This window comes from Grampus griseus (assembly GCF_964374135.1).
Source record: "Grampus griseus genome assembly, chromosome: 5".
Taxonomy (NCBI): Eukaryota; Metazoa; Chordata; class Mammalia; order Artiodactyla; family Delphinidae; genus Grampus; species Grampus griseus.
The window spans coordinates 9,887,080-9,905,098 of record NC_138998.1 but is presented as its reverse complement, the minus strand read 5'-3'; the positions used below and the strand labels follow the sequence as shown (position 1 = coordinate 9,905,098).

Here is an 18,019-nt window from a genome sequence, read left to right as displayed (position 1 = left end):
ACTGTCCAAACAAGAAAAGCACCACTGCCAATCCCAGCACTTACGTCCAGAACCGTCCATTGTTCCACTACAATAGCATCGTAGCCCTGCATGGTTTTGCTATCTTCTGTGGAAACTGCTTCAAAGATGAATACTCCATCTGTCAAGCCGTGTAAGGAATCTGTGGAAAAAGAAAAGGCGGGGTGGGGTGGAGGGAGGTTGCTGTAAACCGTCTGTGGCAGAAGCCTTACAAGCAGCAAAAATTTTCACTGCATTCATTAATAATCCCAATCAGAACATCTTTTCAGCATGTTAATTAAAGAAGGCATACACAACCACAGAGTCTAGCCCCATCAGAATGAATGAGACTAATTTACCTCGCAGTTTTGAATAATATCCTTGATTTTATGAGCCCAAATTTCATTGTTAGCAATCACCATTTGATTTCATGCGTTTACCTTCCTTTTCATGCTCCAACGTCAGAATGCACTGGGGAGAACTTATTCGGGGGAAATGCAGTCACTTAGAGACAGTTTTTAGAAGAAAACTATATTGAGGTGAGAGAAATTATTTTGAAGTGGGGATAGATGCAACGCAGCGCTCTGGGCTTGCAGACACAGTTCAGATGCGCTGATTCCTCGACATTTGTGTGACATGGGTGCAGTATATGGGACACTTCACGCAGCTCTTGTCAGGAGGTGAAATTTGGGGGAAGGGAGAATTTTTCAAAATGATTTACCATTGAAAATGTTTCCCTGGGCACTGCTATAGTTAATGGTAAAGGTCCGTATAATTCAACAAACCTACATCAAACATAGCATGATTCAGAACTGTCTCAGGCAATGAAGATGTCAAGAAAAACACAACAGGGTCCTTGCCCCTGAAGAAGACTTTCAAGGAGGCACTTTTTAAGTTAATACCCTAGATTCACTTAGATGAGGGACTGTGGAAACAGACGAATGGACTCAGAAGCAGGTGGTTTGGGCCCATGCTCTATCGGAAAAGGGATCTGACCCTTTGAGGGGTTTGGTTTCTTGTCTGTGAAAGGGGGTTGTAGACAGAGAATTCCTCCTGGTCAGTATTCTACAAATCACTGTTCAGTCGCACTGTGCTGGACTGAACTCTGTCCCCACCCCCCACCCCCGATTCATATGTTGAAACTCTAACCTCCAAAGTGAGTACATTTGGAAATAGATCCTTTCCAGGGGTAATTAAGGTTCAATGAGGTCATAAGGGTGGGCCCTAGTCCAACAGGACTGATGTCCTTACAAGAAGAGGAAGAGACACCAGAGCACCACCCACCCTAACCCCCTAACCTTGCACAGAGGAGAGCCCATAGGAGGACACAGAGAAGGTGGCCATCTGCAAGTCAGGAAAGGAGGCCTCACCAGAAACCGAATTTGCCAACTCCCTGATCATGGACGTCCAGCCTCCTGATCTATGAGAAAATAAATGTCTATTGTTCAAGCCAACCAGTCTGTGGTGTTTTGTTATGGCAACAGACATAAAAATATGTTTAGTGATATAAAGGACAATTCACACAATAATGTGATCTTTTCTTCATCAGGAAGGAAAGGGAGAAAAACACAGAAAGCCCCCTGAGTCACACTGGAGTTCAGGAACTGCCAGTGCTTTCCAGAAGTTACAAAAAGACAGACAGATGGAAACATATAGCAACCTTCAGCTTCTGTCTTCCAACAGACCTCACAAGCAAGTCAAAAAGCCGTCAGAATGAGAAAATTATTTGCAACAACAAAAATAAGTAATAAATAAATGGCTACGTTTAACACTCTTTATTGTATGTAAAAAGTTTCCAGGACTTCCCTGGTGGCGCAGTGGTTAAGAATCCGCCTGCCCATGCAGGGGACATGGGTTCGAACCCTGGTCCAGGAAGATCCCACATGCCGCGGAGCAACTAAGCCCATGCGCCACAACTGCTGTGCTCTAGAGCCCGCAAGCCACAACTACTGGGCCCGCATGCCACAACTACTGAAGCCCGCGTGCCTAGAGCCCGTGCTCCACAGCAAGAGAAGCCACCGCAATGAGAAGCCGTGCACCACAACGAAGAGTAGCCCCTGCTCGTCGCAACTAGAGAAAGCCCATGCGCAGCAACGAAGACCCAACATGGCCATAAATAAATAAATAAATAAATAAATAAATAAAAAGCTTCCAGGGCTGAAGGGAATTTTAACTGCACGACCTTTCCAGAGAACAACTTAACAATGTCTCAAAAGACTGAAACACAAAAGTCCATCCTCTTTGACTCAGAAACCCTACCTCTTTCAGTCTATTCTGAGCACCCTGGCACCCATTATGTGCCAGGTACTCTTGTGATCACTGGTGACAAATGAAGACCCCGCCCCCATGGAGCTTCCCCTGCCCTGCGGGGGGAGAAAACATAATGTCCCAGGGTATAAATGCTATGAGAATATAAAGTGGGCTGGGGCGGGGCGGGGTGTTGCATGGAGGTAGAGGCGATGGCATGGCTGTTTCTGAAAGAAGTGCTCAGGGTAGTTCCCCCCACTTTGAGTAGAGATTGAACTAACTGCAAGCCAGGTCTGCGGGGTTTGAGAGTTCAAGGTAGAGGACACAGCTTGAATAGAAATGAAGAGTGAATGAGGGGTCACCAAGGACCAGACAAGCAGCAGAATCATGAGAAGAAATTCAAGACTGACAATGGTGGGGAGATAAGCCAACCAGGGGCTTATCCATGTGACTCGCTTGGCCAGTGGGATCTTAGCGGGTGTGACACAAGCAGGAGCTTGCAAAGCACTGGCGTGGTTGAACTTGATCTCACATCTGCGCCACCACTTTGAGAGCACATGCCCCAGCTAGCCTGTTGGAACAGAGCTGCCCCGGTGGAGCTTAGCCTAGATCAGCTGATCCATAGACCTGAGAGTGGGCCCAGCTGCCTCAAAGAAGTTGCTCCAGGCAACCTACAAATATGAGAGAATAAATTATTACTGTTTTAAGCCAGTGAGCTCTGGAGTGGTTTGTTACACAGCATCATCCTGGCAATATCTGACTGTTACAATGCCCAAATGAAACTTAAGAAATCTGAGACCAGTGTACTTCACTTAGCCTGGGGAATATTCCTGATTATTCCAGAATGATAGAGGGGCCTGACCAGCTCAACAAACCACAGCTCTGAGGGGAATTCCTGGAGCACAGCAGCCTCATCCTGATATTCTTCCTACGGACAAGACAAAACTCCATTTTAAATAAGATCCCTGTGGGTTAATCAATACTATGCTCCTTTTTTGTATTTGTTTCCTATACCGAGAGTCTGTTACCCATCAGCCTTGGCAAAAGTGCTAAGCTTGCCTCTCTCATCCGCTCTGCTAAAAAGTTTCCCCCAAGTGTTTGTTCAATGTCCTCCTAAAAGACATTTTACTAAGGTGACCGAGGAAGGACAGAACTGCTCTCTGGCTGAACCACATTTAAATATTTTGGGCTCCAGGACAAGCACGGACTATAGTCCAGCTCACTTACCAAGTTCTGGGTAACACAGGTCCAGCTGGAGCCCCTGCCACAGTAGGGATGCCCTACGGAACCCCTTTGAATAAAGCTTTCCCAAGTCCTGACCTGGTGATGCTTGGGACCAGAAGATACTCACTGATCCTTCAGTAGCCTATGATCACAGCACACATTTCTTCAAGGCTTCTACAAAAATATGTTATTCCCCATTTCCAAAGTCTCTACCTACAGATCTCCTTACTGGTAAGCCTCTAAGCCCTTTCAACGCGCCTACCACATGCTCTAAGTATTAGAGTGCTCAGCACGATATAGATAGAGTTGAGGTCCACTTGGGGAAGGAGACAGTGCAGCTCATCCAACTTTCTTTCCTACCCCCTGCCTGGCATCCCCTCCTTCGCTCCAAGTCACAAGCTCGGGAGGAGGGCTGTGTGGTCCAGGCTTGGGGGCGTGAAGCAGGAACAAGCCAGGTCCTTATTTACCATCCTCCTAACTCAGTCCTGCCTGCAGCGTCTCAGCCCGCTGCTCAGCTCTTCGGAATCCATACTGCTGATTCACCCACTTCACTACACAGCAAGTTCAGGATGGCTGTCAAAATTTGGTCATCTGTAACAGCAAAAAAGTCAGTGAACCACAGCCAGCAGACAGCTGGGCTTTTAAAGAACCCCTTGTTTTGACGGCCTCATCCACCACCCGTCTCTTCATCACCTTCCTAGCTGAGCCTCGCTGCAGTGTGCTCCGAGCTGGTATAAATAGGTCTCTCTCAGAGTGCAGCTCCCCATGCAAAAAGGTTAAATCATCCTCCATCTATGGAAAACATTCCATTATCACTGCATTTTTTTATTAAAGTAAAGATGCTTCCCTACTGTGCACAGAAAGCTATTTGCCCTGGCATTGTATAAATATTTGATGCCGGTCTTTTGGCAAAAGGACACCTTAACTTTCCAAGTTTATGCTTTACAAGAAGGATGTGAGAAAAGGAGATTTGCCCTATTAGCCCAAGAGTAAATTCTATGCGAAAACTGCTCTTCCCCTGCAGCCTCTGGGACACGAAGACTCCATCTAGCAAGCTACCCTTCAGGCTCACCCTAGGTGCTGCACCTCTCCCAAGTCCAGCGTGAAATGCACACGCCATCGACATAAGGGGTCGATGCATGTGGTCTACTAGAAAATGTTACTGTTCTCCTTCTACAGGCTAGGATGGTTTAAATGCCCACACTGGCGTCACTGGCATAACAGATGTCCTTGGCCCCCTGAAACCCCTTTTCCCCACCAGCATGGCACTCACGGCACCACCTTGGCTCCAGGAGTGGCCTGTACCAACTGCATAGCCATAATCGCCCGTGTTATAGGGACGCGCAGCCGCACGCAACCAATCGGACAATGGTGTGTGCAGCTCCCCCATCACCCCACAGCTAATCTGCTGACATTATCAAGAGTGGAGCAGGCCTGCTGCTTCTCTTGCTTCTGCAGCCCTCACTTCTGCTCTCGGCCTGCCTGCCTTCCTGCAGTCCCTGTTTGAAGCAGTGAATAAGTTACAGTTAGGGGCAGCCTGCAACTTCAGTGTCATTTATCAGACCAGATGACCAGATGGGGAGGAAACGCCCTGATTCTGTGCTCGCCAGCTATGAGGCCCTCTGCCAGGCACATTCATGGCTTCTCATTGAATGCCTCCCCCCGTTGCAAGTTCTGCAAGGTTATCATTCCCTCTAAGTGGTGAGAAGATGGAAGGAAGCTATAGGCGTGAAACCATTTGTCCACATTCAAGCGCATACAAGGGCCTATCTCGACCTGAAATGTAGTTTGTGTGACTCCAAAGCCTATGCTCTTTCAACAGGTGACAGATATTTTATTTTGCTACCACGGGGATGTGCCAGGGGCTGTGCTCCAGCCGGGGGATGAGCAGCCTAGGCGCCCAGCCTCATGGAGCAGGCGTGCTCTGACCACTAGGCCGCTCTCCCTGCCCTCGTGTTTTGTGGCATCTCAGTGGGGTTGCAGTGGGATGGCCTTACAGCTTCTGTTTGGGGCCAAATCCGTGCAGAGGCCACGCCTTCCTGCATGGGGCAAAGAAAGAACAAAAATATGTGTGTCAATGGATAAGCTGTATCTATCAACACAAGGGACAGCACACAGCAGCGAGAAAAAAATGACCTGCAGTGACGTGTAAAAATGTGGACAAATCTAACAAGGAGAAGCCAAATGGAAAGAAGCCAAACAAGGGCAGACTCCACCCTCATAAAGCTCACGCCCCACCTGTGACGCTTCCAGTCAGGACTGTGGTCGCCCTGGGGAAGAGGCATTGTGAGGTCCTGAGTGGGACTCTGATGGGGCTGGGATGCTGTTTCTTGATCTGGCGCCGGTTACGTGGGTGTGCTCGCCTTGTGAAAACCCACTGAGCTGGACCCTTAGGAGCTGTCTTGGTTTCTGTACGTGTGCTATACTGCAGGAAAAAATTTACTTAAAAGACGTGCCACGGATAGAAGAGAAAATGCATTTCACGGTGTGAGTGAAATTTACCCCTTATGCTATTCAGCGGCTCCTCTGAAATAGAAGCTACGCCTGCAACCACTAGGCCAACGTGCCTGGAGCCTGCGGTCGGACAAGGGAGTGGCCGTGAACTTCCTGCAACCTCATCCTCCCTTGCTCCCCCAGTCTGCAGGGGCCTGGTGATGCACACCCCAACACCAGCTCCCCCCAGCACTGCGCATTACTGTGCAGCATCCGGAAACCTTTATTGGTCGCCTCCTGTATACAGTGCACGGTGGACAGACACTGGGACACTAAGAAGCATAGGAAGCAGGCCCTTGCCCAAGGGCCTGCAAACATGTCTGCCTAAAATATGTGTCCCTACGTGTATTTTATTTAAAATACGTACATGTTTTTTACCTATGTATTTTGCAAATACAAGGTAATCTGGTTTATGTCAGGCATCAAAAATGTGGTGTAAATACCAAATGTTATTTGGATGGACGTGAAGCTGGGGCATCAGAGAGAGTCTTCAGGAAAACCTAATCTTTAAAGAGGTAGGAAAGGAGGGACTCCTAGGTACAATGCGTCTCCTGATGTGACACAGCTCGTCAAACACAACAGCATCTGGAATGTATCCTAGACCTAAGGCCTTAGAACTAAATTCCAGTTTATAGGAAACAGAGGCTGGAGAAACAAGATAACATTATGAGGCCCTGGCCGGACAAATCCAGAACACAGGGCATTCTAAGAGGCTAATAGGTTTATTTCAAGCAGTCAGGGTCATGAAGAACGACTCTTCCAGGTACAGGAGCAGTAAGCACGTGGTCACCGTGCAGTGCCTGTTGCTGGACTGGATTCTGGTTTGCGCTACTTGCTGCAAAGGACATTTCGGAAACAGTGGAAGACCTGTGAACGTGGGCTGAATAGAGATCCTGCTGCCGGAGGCGGAAAGACTGCCCGGCTAGGAGAGGGGGAGGGTGGGGCGAGGGGAGGGGGAGGGCCAGGGGGCAGGGAGAGGGAGGGGGAGGGCTAGGACAGAGCCAAGGGCAGAGCAAGGTGGGGAAAGGAGGTGGGGGGCGGCAAAGGGTAGACCAAGAGGGATGGAGAGCAAGGACGGAGCCAGGGGGACAAGGGGGGTGAGAGCAGGGCAAAGACAGCTGGTGGTGGCCAGTGATGGCAGCAGGGACTCTGCAGGCCTGGAAACCCTTGGTGGGAAAACAAGCTTCAGAAGGTGGGCAGCCAGCTCCGCCTCGCCCTTACCCCAGACTCGTGGTACCCACCCGAGTCCTCAGCGGCAGCCGGCTCAGCAGAGGGTCTCCCTGCCCAGCCTTTCCCACCCTTGGGAAGCATAGATTCTGGCTTTCGTCTCACTGGCTGCAGTGTTTCCGTACGTCCATCCATCCTGCTGTCTGAGCATCCCCTGGGCTCTTCCACGCTGCTGGCTGCCACCAGGTCCTGCTACTTCCCTAAGGGTGACTTTCAGCTCTCCCCTCCCCAGGGGTCCAGCGGGAGGCCTAAACCTCCTTTCAAACCTCAAACCTCTTTTCTCTCCTCGAGTCCCTTTTCCCCACCCACACCCTTCTTTCTTCCAACCACTTTCTTGCCACTTAGCAGCTGGGCACCGTGGCAATGACTTCAGTGCTCTGTGTCTCGGTCTCCACAGACGTAACGACAGTACCCACCCCACTCAGCCATGGGGATCAGAGGAGTTGCTGTGTGAGCTGCTTGGCCGAGGACCAGCACACAGGAGCCGCTAGGGGCGTGTTCCCATCATTCTGCTGCCCTTTCACCTATGCCTGAAGTTTACCAGACCCCAAGGCCACAGCCTCCCCAGCCCAGGACACCTGGGCATCCTCAGGAGGGACACCCAGGAGGCCACGAGCAGAAGCCCGACTCGAGGATGGTACAAGCCTTTCCATGTCCTGGGAGGTAAAGACTCAAAACCAGAAGATGGAGTCTTAACTGGATTATTCGGGCTAAACATCACCTTGCTTATGGGACAAAGTTCTCATGCATTTTATGACCCTGTGGAAAATATTCGGAAGCACAAATGTCTAGTTAAGAAGACTGATGCTTTTCCAGATGGCAAACAGCTTAAAGATGTGCTCCTAGCTCTGCCAGGTTTATTTGTAAGGACACTAATTAACCTACTAGAAATAGGTTCTTTTTATAATGATGATTAGCTTGCTTTTTTTTTTTTTTAATTCTGGGAAAAGAACATATGCATGTTTCCTCCCTGCCAACGGAAAGCCTGGGCTTTCCTAGAGCAGAAACACGCTAACCCAGTAAGCCCTTCTCCCAGGTCACACGCTCCCTCCTATCAGAAACGTCAGGGTGGAATCGCATTTGAATTTTGAGTGGGTTCAGATGCATTTTGTTCTGAGGATTTTGCAGCCGTCACCGGGACAGGGATGTGCAGCCACGGGGCAGCCCGACGTGTGGGCAGCCCTGCTGTGGAGCCGTCACAGGCTCAGCGCAGGCTGCTCAGCTGCACTTGCCAGGGAAAATTTCATGTTCTGTCTTCAAGGCAGGAAGGCTGGATTTCATGCAGCTAAAGCCAAGGGAGGATATAACAGCATTTCCAACACTCCAGTCAAATCTGAAGCAAGACTGTACACATTATCTGTGTTTTTGGACTCAAGGTTGGAGAACGGGATTGGGGGAGGAGTGGAGGTGGTAACGGAGCCTTGGTTGCCAAAGGCAGAATGGCTAGACAGACGACGAACGGCAGCGTGAACTTTCAAGTTCAAGGTGTCCCCTCTTGGGGCTCAGCTCGCCTCTGACACGCGCAGGCAAGAGAGAAAACTTCCCCTTTGAAACCCCAGTTCTCCCAAGGTGGTGACATGACCCGTGGCTGCCTCGGTGGCTGCCATGTCCAGCGCCTCCCTACCTATCTTTAAGATGTTAGTGCAACTAACATCAGTTTCCCAGGGAGATATGCAGTCACAGGGAGGCCCTCTGGGCCCAAGAGGAGATAAAAGGAGCTGTTGTTGCCACACCCGAAGACGGGCAACGGGGTGTCCCTGCAGGAAGCAGGGGGTGGAGGGTTCCTCCCTGGCCCCCCTAATGCTAATGATGAGGGCTGTAAACATCTGGCCCTAGCACACACCCTGGTGTTGGACGGTGCATCTTCAATAGGCCGGGACGACCCCTGGCTTCCAAGAACTCTGCAGGCACCCAGGGAAAGCCTCCTGGAGCAGAGGGAGTTTACTGACCTTGCCGCCAGGGAGTGGAACTGACTCTTCCTTAGTTGTATTAATGAAAATATACTCTAGAACTGCACTGTCCAATACACTAGCTATGAGCTGCACGTGGGTATTGATATTTAAATTAATGAAAATTAAATAAAATAAAAATTAAGTTCCTCAGTCATACTTACCACATCTCCAGTGGTCAGTGGCCACCGATGGCTGGTGGCTACCATACCGGACAGCACACATACAGAACAGCCCCGTCGACACAGCGAGTGCTACGAGACCGCCCGTCACCTTTCTTATGTCCTTCACCCATCCACAAATAGTCGTGGCCCACGATACCGTACAATGCCTGCTGCTACTATATGAACATACTAACATTAGATATTGCTACTAAGATAGGGACAAGGGACTCGCACTGTACCATGTTCTAAGGTTTTGGATGATTGCACATATGTACGTTCAGAATTAAGACTGATGTCTCTTCCAAGGATGCTTGTTAGCATCTCAAGGGTCGCAAGTCATATAGCATCCAAACTCTGTTCCTGACGCTGCTAATTTTTAGAGAGAAAACTGCTCCACGACCAAGACGCAGGGCTGTCAGTGCCCCCTGCCACGTTTTGCTGGGATCATCGGATTTGGTGTTACTTTACGTTTCACTTACTTCGGGATCCTGCTGGCTGGCAGCCCTCAGCCTGCACACATGCTGGCAGGTTGGCCCTACTCCCCAAATTGTCTCCCGGTTTCGATGCCCCTAGCAACTCAACTTGCCTTCGTGTTAACTTGAAAACCCTTTCTTTGCCTGTGACACGTCTCCCCACTTTGGGCAAACTTTCTCTCTGCCTTAGAAAAGCTGACACCCATAGCGCTACCCATGCAGCAACCCCCCAGAGGGAATCCATTACTGGCAGGGCCACTGGGTGCCGAGAGACCCAGGAGCAGTGCGTATCCCCATGGAGCTTACAGAAACCAATTCGCTTCTCTGCAGTGAATTCCAAGATGCTGCTATGGTTGCTTCAAACTGTAACGGTGTCTACAAACAATTTGTACTTTGAGAGTGGCATGATCCTGGGGGTAATTAACAAACCCTGGGAAAACCTTTTGAAAAGGTTTTAAAAGCAACCTAGATGGAGGCCACCACATCATCAATGAAACAGAATTGCTCCCCCTTCTCTGTCATGTTAGAATAGACCTGGCTGACTCCTGCAGGGGTCGGCAGAACATGGCTGGTGAGCTTTACGGAAGATTCCTCTAGATGTGTTCATCAGAAATCAGACGCAGCATGCGGACCCGCCACAGAGCTTTCTGAATAGGGCAGGCTCTGAGGAAGAGGAAGCAGCAGAGTTCAGAAGGGCCCCCCGACGGGTAGGCTGTGCCTTCCCTACCGTGGACCAAGCCGAGGGAGAAGACCGAGTTCACCAGGACGCCGCCCTTCCGGAAGTGGTCGCTCATGTGCTCCAGCCAGTTGGCGTCCAAACTGCTCACCGTCTGGCCATTCCTGGAGACCCGGAGGGGAATGGTGACCGGATAGTATTGCCGGCACTTCTGATGGCCCTTCGGTTTGTTGAAAAGGGCGAAAATCTCCATTTCTGTTGGGATTTGTAAAGAGAGTAGGGAGAGAAGAGGTCAGATGGGGACATACTGCCTCACTGGGCCTGACGGGATCTCTCAGGAGCCTGAAGAAGCGATATCAAAGGCCAAAGTTCTGTTAGGCTGCACTGTTACCTAATAATAAAACCTGATTCCGGAGACTTCCCTGGTGGTCCAGTGGTTAAGACTCCGTGCATCCACTGCAGGGGGCGCGGGTTTGACCCCTGGCTGGGGAACTAAGATCCCACGTGCCACGTGGTGTGGCCAAAAAGAATTTCTTTTAATTAACAAAAACAAACAAAAAACCCCCAATTCTAAGCAGTAAGTTAGGGTGCCTTAAAAGTGACATGGACCTCAAAGGTTGAGTCCTAAGGTGACTGCCAACAAAAAAGTGGCACTTGTCATCTGCCTCTACAAGGATGAGGTCACTAGCCACTGCAGCCACCGACCTCAACACACCCTGAAAGGCGTTCAGCGTGGAGATCAGGAAGGAGGCCCTCTGTACTCTGAGAAAAACTGGCAGAGCAAGCCCTTAGATAGTCAGATATTTTCAGGAGAAGACACTATGAGCCCAATTCTTGCATCTCCTCGTATCTAGAAAAGCACTAAAATCATTAACAGTGACACCTGCTCTCGTGACTAGCAGCCAGCCTCTGCCAACATGTGTGCTCCACTGCAGGTCCCCCTTCACTAAAATCATGTCCAACACTGACCTTCTCCCCACCTCTCTGGAGCAGTTTCTCAGAACTATCTGAAACGCTGTCTCCCAGGCTACAGTCCTCATTTTGCCCCAAATAAAACGCACTAGCAACTCTCATGTTGTGCATTTTTTAGTCGACAGGACTTAGGTTTTGAATCTGGCATATAGCTGTTAGCTGGGATTCATTTGTACGGTTAGGTGTTTGAGAGAAGGACACAGTAGACATTTCCAGAAATTCATACAAAGGTGTGTTTTAGAAGAAAAAGCAGACATATTTTGGGGTGAGAGCTGGTCTTAAAAAAAAAAAAGTAAGTGCACAGAGGCACATAAAGACAAAAATACTGCTGTAATTCCTGGAACTTTGTACATCCCTGAACGGACTATTTATAAACCGCAGTGGTGTTTCCTGGGGCCGGACCCATAATACTTAATCAAGTCCATCAAAAATACATCATTGATATGTAAAAATAAATACATTCCAGTAAATGCAGGTTCCTGCCTGGAGTGGTAGGTCGCTCAAACAGCCAGGCAGGCCCTGAGAGTGAGGCTCTGCTTCCCGTGCCTTCATTTATAGCTCAGTTCTTTAAAAATCAATACTCACTACACCCGGCAGCTGACCCTCGCCTCCTGCGACACACGGTGCTGGCCGTGAGCGAGCGGTGTCAGCCTCCGGAAGCAAATACCTGGAATTTCAATCGAAATCTGGAGGTCTATTTTTGCGTTACTCATTTAGTCAAGCAATCAGAGTTCACCCAGTTTAAAAAGCTTTGCTTACACGGGCTAGTCAGGAATATGCTTTGGTTTCCAAAAATATCTATTTGGATAATAAGAAAGTCCCCACCCTTCTTCCGAAGAAATATTTTAAAGGTCATAAACAATGGTTAACATCAGCAAAAAGGACAAAGGACATTCCACGCTCCTTGCAGGAGATACCTCGCCTAGACTCACATTCTGGGACACTGCATCCCATATTTCGGTATTTCACAATTTTTCCAGGATCCGAGTACATTACTTTTTAAAATGGACTCACTCTGTTTTATCTAAATAAGTGCACTTAAACAGGAAACTCTGCTTCACGACCACAAGGGAAAACACTACCGTTTGCCGTAAACAGGAGTGAAAGATGAGGCACGTTCACACCAAGAATGTCCATCCACGTAGCACCTCAAATTATCTCACAGGGCGACTGTATTCTGGGACAAAGGAAGGCTTTTCACAGCCCCAACTGAGCAAGCACCAGCAGAGACCTCTGGGGAGCATTGCGGGGCCACAGACTTTGTCGTCAGCAACGGTGAAGCCGACAGGGAGGCCTTTTCAAGCTATCCATGGGGTAGAGCCAGTTAGGAAGGAGGGGTCCCCATCTTCACAAACGGCCACCTGGATCTTCAACAACCACCGCTGGCCTGTTCATCATCTCCAGCCCAAATTACCTTTCTGGGTCCGCTTACTTGACTCAGGGAGCCATCTACAATCCAGCCAGTAAGTGCTTTCGCAGGAGAAATTAGGTCTTGGTATATGGAGCTAGCAATCCCTAGACTATTTCGTGACTTTCAGATACACACTTTAGGAATGGGGTCATGCAGACAGCACAGAAGGTTTGTAAAGGAGGGAAATCAAGCAATGGATTAGAGCTGGGGGGGTGGGGGTGGGACAGGAAGTGATTGGGTGTTTTCCAGTCCAAGGTGCCAGTGGTTCAAATAAGACCTGCAGCTACTAAAGGCAAAAGAGGGTAAGTCATGCTTTAGCGAGTCCTTGACCGCATTTCAATTGCTTCAAAATCAGACCCTGTAAGCTTTTGGGTGCAAGTCGTTCATTTGGGAAGTAATCCCAGGAAACAGAGCGAGAGAGCAGGGACGAGAAACAGAAGAGCTGAAAGCCAAGGAAGGCTGCATTGATGAGCGGGTTACTGTCACGGCACCTGGGGACCTGATACACCATATACACACACCCCATATTGCTCTATGAGGGGCAAGGAAGTCGGGCATTTGTCCTCAGGGATGGAGGCCACTCCTGAGGTGTTCATTCCCTGGGACATCTGCCCAGGCAGAGGCTAGGAAAGCTGTCCTCAGGTGACCCCAAGATGGGCCAGAGCACCAGTCCCCATGGTCTGCTACGGTCAAGCACAAATGCATATGAATTATCAACAAAGAGAAAAAGAAATCACAGTCTCTGCACGGGAGGATGAGTGGGGAACTGAGAAGTGGCCCAAGTCCAAAACTACATGACAACACTTGATCACACAGAAGGATCCCCAGTCACATGGCAAGACAAAACCACAACTTTCCCACACGCATGATGAAACAGAACAAGGGAAGGCAGAAGGAGAAGAAGCATGCTTGGGGGCGGGGCAGGGCAGGGGGAGACAGAGCGGGGAGACAAAGGTGGATGGTGGGGTGCCGACAGCGCCCCCTGCCTTCCGTCTGGATCCTCCCCAGGGAGGAGGACCAAAGCCAGAGCCAGAAATAAATTTTTCAGGAAGGGAAAGGAAAGGCTGTTGGAATCGAGAGCCTCCAAAGCATGAGCAGCAGTGAAATATTGGAAGAAACCTGCTTCCAGATGCCCAAGCCTTCAGTAAACTCCTCTGTCCCGCTGCCTCCTTGGCCACAATCGTCTTTCTACTCACATGGAAACCAGCCAAGAAAAACTGTCCCCAAACGATGCCCTTTGATGTTTTAATATTCTGACTCTCCAATACATATCCTCACAGGAGCAGTCACCAGGGATTCCAAAAAGAAGACCAAATTTGTTTACATTTTCTTAGCTGCTCTGTGACTCTGCCATGACCCCAGCTGGAAGATTTTTCCAGACATGGGACAGAAAGTCCCAAAGGAGGGGGAAGGCATTGTTTCTGAGAATGGCCGCAGGACTGGCCTGGCAGGGCACCCAAGGAGCTTCGAGACTGTTCTGTCTTGCACTTCTATTTCTGTCTCGTTGTCTTGCTGTGTTCCCCTGACATGGGGTGGGGGTGGGGGCGCGGGGGGCTTGCCTTGTGTCATTTAGATCCTTTGTGTCCAGAAAAGGTGGTAGTCCAGAAGACATGGCAGGTGCCACACCTGTGTCTGCTGGATTGACCTGAGCCAGACAAGGGCAAGGAGCTAGGTGGACAGGGGGAGGAGGGCACGTGGGCCTGGAGGCGGGGCCAGCTGGGCGCTGCCGGCCTGCCAGCCAGGTCCGCTCAGGCCTTGCCAAGCTCCTCGGGAACAAGGAGGAAGAAGGTAGACGCCCGGTTCTGAGGCAGGTGCCAGGAAGTAGGGACTTAGGCACGGGACGGAAGCCTGCAGTCTGTCTGCAGCTGCAGCCCCAGAGCGGTGGTAACTTGCAGGTAGCAGGTGGGTCCTGGCATCCCAGGGGACCTCCAGGCTGCAGGAAAGAAAGGGTTCAGAGTCTGGCTGAAAGCATGGGGCTCCCAGGGCCAGAGTGCGAGAAGGAGGCTGGCAAGTTGGAAGGGACAAGTGGGCATCAGACTTGGCCTGGGAGCCGGGCTGGGTGGGACCTCGGGTCTGCTGAGGTCACGGCAGGGGAGCTAAGGTGAAAGGTGTCATTGCGAAGGCGAGGCTGTGGCTGTCTCTGGAGGAAGAGAGGGCGGAAGGGCCTCAGGCCTGGCCAGATCCCTGCATCTGGGAGGAGGCTGCTTCAGGCACCTCTGGGCCTGGGGGAGGCCTGCTTGCCAGGCCGAGTGTGGGACCCGCTGTCTGCACAGCAATCCACGGGGCCCACTTGTAAGGATGTCAGCGGCCCACAGGACGGGAATGTATTAATGAGGGCCATCACCACCGCCATCATCTCACATGACTCCAGCCTCCACGGGGGAACGGTGTCCCTTCTATGCCCAGAAGCCTTAAGTGGATCCCCAGAATCACAAGCTGGTAAGTGGCAAAGCCAAGACTCTTCCAAACCCCCAATGCTGGGCTGTGTCCCAAATCTAACACGAGGCTAATTTCATCGGCGCATGGAAACCGGGGGCTGACAATGACGGTGCGCATGTGGGGGGCGGGGGCGGGAGGGAGGTGTTCAAGAGCTATTTGTTAATGGACTGAGTGAAAGGCCAGGAAGATGGTGGCAGATTGGGGGTGGGGGACAGAACCACAGGGTAGAACTATTCTGGGGGCTCCGGGACGGGAGGACAAGGGCAGGCTCAGGGGGCATTCCCCCAGAAGAAGCTGCCTGCCAAGGAGGCCTGCTGAATAGAATCCCCCTCCAGAGAAGGTCACTGCAATCCCCGGCTTGGGTTCCTGGCTGCATCTGTAGGCATTTTAAGTGAGCAGGTGCAGGTAGGAAGGGCAACTCTTGGAAGATTTTGCATTATTATTTCGGTGCCAGTGAGAACCAGCTGACTTTGCGTGAACCTGTGTGGCCTCCTTGTTTCTCCTGCTCAAGTTTCAGCGACAGAGACAAGATGGGAATGCTGGAGGCCAGGAGAGAAGCGCCAGGGGTCCGTCCTGCGACACCTCCCTAACCTTGCCGTGCACTGGCCTGTCTGCGGGGAATGAAGGAAGCTGCCCCCCAGCACAGAAATGCATGGAGAACGTGGCATGGGAACGCGGTCCTGTCCTTCCCAGGTGCTCTGCATTTCACCAAGAGGCTGGGGCAAGCTAGATGTGAGAAGGGAAGCAGCTTGCAGCAAGGCTCAGGCGATGTCTGCACGGCCTGACCTCAAACCTACAGGAAATCCCCTAGGAGGAGCAGGAAGAAACCCAGGTGGGCATGGGGAGCAGAACCCCTGGACCAGAGCGGTCCCTGCAGCCCATGGGGAGGGGGAGGGGCGGCCTGCCCTGTTTCCAGATGAGAGCTCCCTGGCAGCCTCCGCCGCAACAGCTCCCCCAGGCTCCTATAAAGGAAACAAATTAAAGGAGGAAAGGGAGGGGGAAGGAGGGAGGCTCCCTCTGGATTTTTTTTTAATTGTCTTGCTGTGATTGCCTATTTAAGCCCACCTGGCAGAGAGAGGAGTAAAAACACTTCACCCTCCTTAGGGGGCCCTGAGAGAAAGGGAGGTGAAAGCTGAGTGAGCAGCGGGGAGGGGGCATTGGGGACAGGGTGGGTGATGGTGCACGGACTTCCCAGGGAAGGAAAGACTTCCCCGGAAAATGATTAGGAGAGAAGCTGGGGTCAGTTGAGGGCTATGAATGGGGACAGGGTCCCTGGACAGCCGGCCGGCCTTCTGGGAGGCTGAAACTATGGTTGCTCAACTAATGCTCCGACTAGGAGATAACATTTAACTCTATGAGGGCACGCCGGCGACTGTCCTTATCTGTGATACGGGGGTAGTAATAGCATCTTCTGTCACAAAGCTGTTGTGAAGCCTAGTCAAGACACACAGGGAGAGCTCAGAACAGTTCACTCAGAGGGCTGTCACCATGATGACTGTCCATCCCCTGCAAGGCCACGCCTGTGCGCTCGTAACCCCTGTGTGTTCACTGACTAATGGAAAAGACCCAAAGATTCATTTATTCCACCAAAAGAGAAATAAAGGGTAACAGTGAGACCTGTGGCCTCCTGCGCAGAGAGATCAGTGCCAGGCTCATGAGCAGACAACGGACACACACAGCTGTCTACCAAGCAAGACTGGGGGTTGGGCGGCACTATAAGCCCCTCACAGCTGGAGTTCTCATGCTCTGTTAGGCTGACCACTTCCAGACACACCCTAACCTGCTCTTCCTCAGCAGGAACTGATTTTCTCATAGAGAACAGGGACTTGAGGAAATGAGAAGCAGGCCAAGACACTTGGGGTATCACAGGGGGCGGGGGTGGTCTCTGTGTGCCCAGCGATGGGGGGAGTGTCTGAGTGATCGAGGGAACAGTCACAGGACAGCAGGAGGGACCTGGGGCGGAGGGTCCCAGGACAAGTCTCCCCAGTTAACTCAACCCCAGGAGGCAGGAAGTCTGGAAGGAATCTTGGAGAAAAGTGGATTCTGGAACAAGGAATATCTGAAAACTCCTGAGGGGACCCTCAGTACCAAGAGCCCCCTTTCTCCAAGGCAGGGTTCTGTGCAGAGGTGGGGGCAATGGTCAGGACGACAGAGCCTGTACCCCAGTCATAAGAACCGCCACTTAGGAGTGCTTTAAATGCATCTCTTCTTTCACCTTTCTACAAGAAACTTTTCTTTTTTTTTCTTTTTTTTTTTTTTACAGTACGCGGGCCTCTCACTGCTGTGGCCTCTCCCATTGTGGAGCACAGGCTCCGGATGCGCAGGCTCAGCGGCCATGGCTCACGGGCCCAGCCGCTCCGCGGCATGTGGGATCTTCCCGGACCGGGGCACGAACCCGTGTCCCCTGCATCGGCAGGCGGACTCTCAACCACTGCACCACCAGGGAAGCCCAAGAAACTTTCTTTTTTTAATCCCTATTGTACAGGGCAAGGAGCTGAGGCACAGGAGGGTATCTTGCTCGAGACGTGTGGTTCTTAAGCCCTCTGCTCCCTGCCCTCTCTCCTGGGGCCTGTGATGCCCTGACCCCTCACCCTCCCAGGGCCTGAGATGGTACAACAGAGGGGCTCCAAGGAGGCCAGTCCTCCTTCTTGGGATTCAGCCCGACAGCCATGCAGAGATGGGGGATTCTGAAATAAGACTGGGCTGTTCCTTGGGAGGCACCCACAGGACCCAAACGTGCTCTCAGC

The 18,019-nt window shown here is 51.2% G+C and overlaps 1 protein-coding gene across 1 annotated transcript in view; it reads right to left on the bottom strand.

The window, feature by feature from the left end:
• The window catches only part of RFTN1 (raftlin, lipid raft linker 1), a 204,080-nt gene that overhangs the window by 43,914 nt on the left and 142,147 nt on the right, over positions 1-18,019 (bottom strand). The window contains exons 6-7 of the mRNA XM_082654829.1: positions 10,502-10,705; positions 45-160 (exon numbers count right to left, since the gene is read on the bottom strand). Of these exons, the coding sequence (XP_082510955.1) occupies positions 45-160; positions 10,502-10,705 (320 nt within the window). The remainder of the gene's footprint in view (positions 1-44; positions 161-10,501; positions 10,706-18,019) is intronic.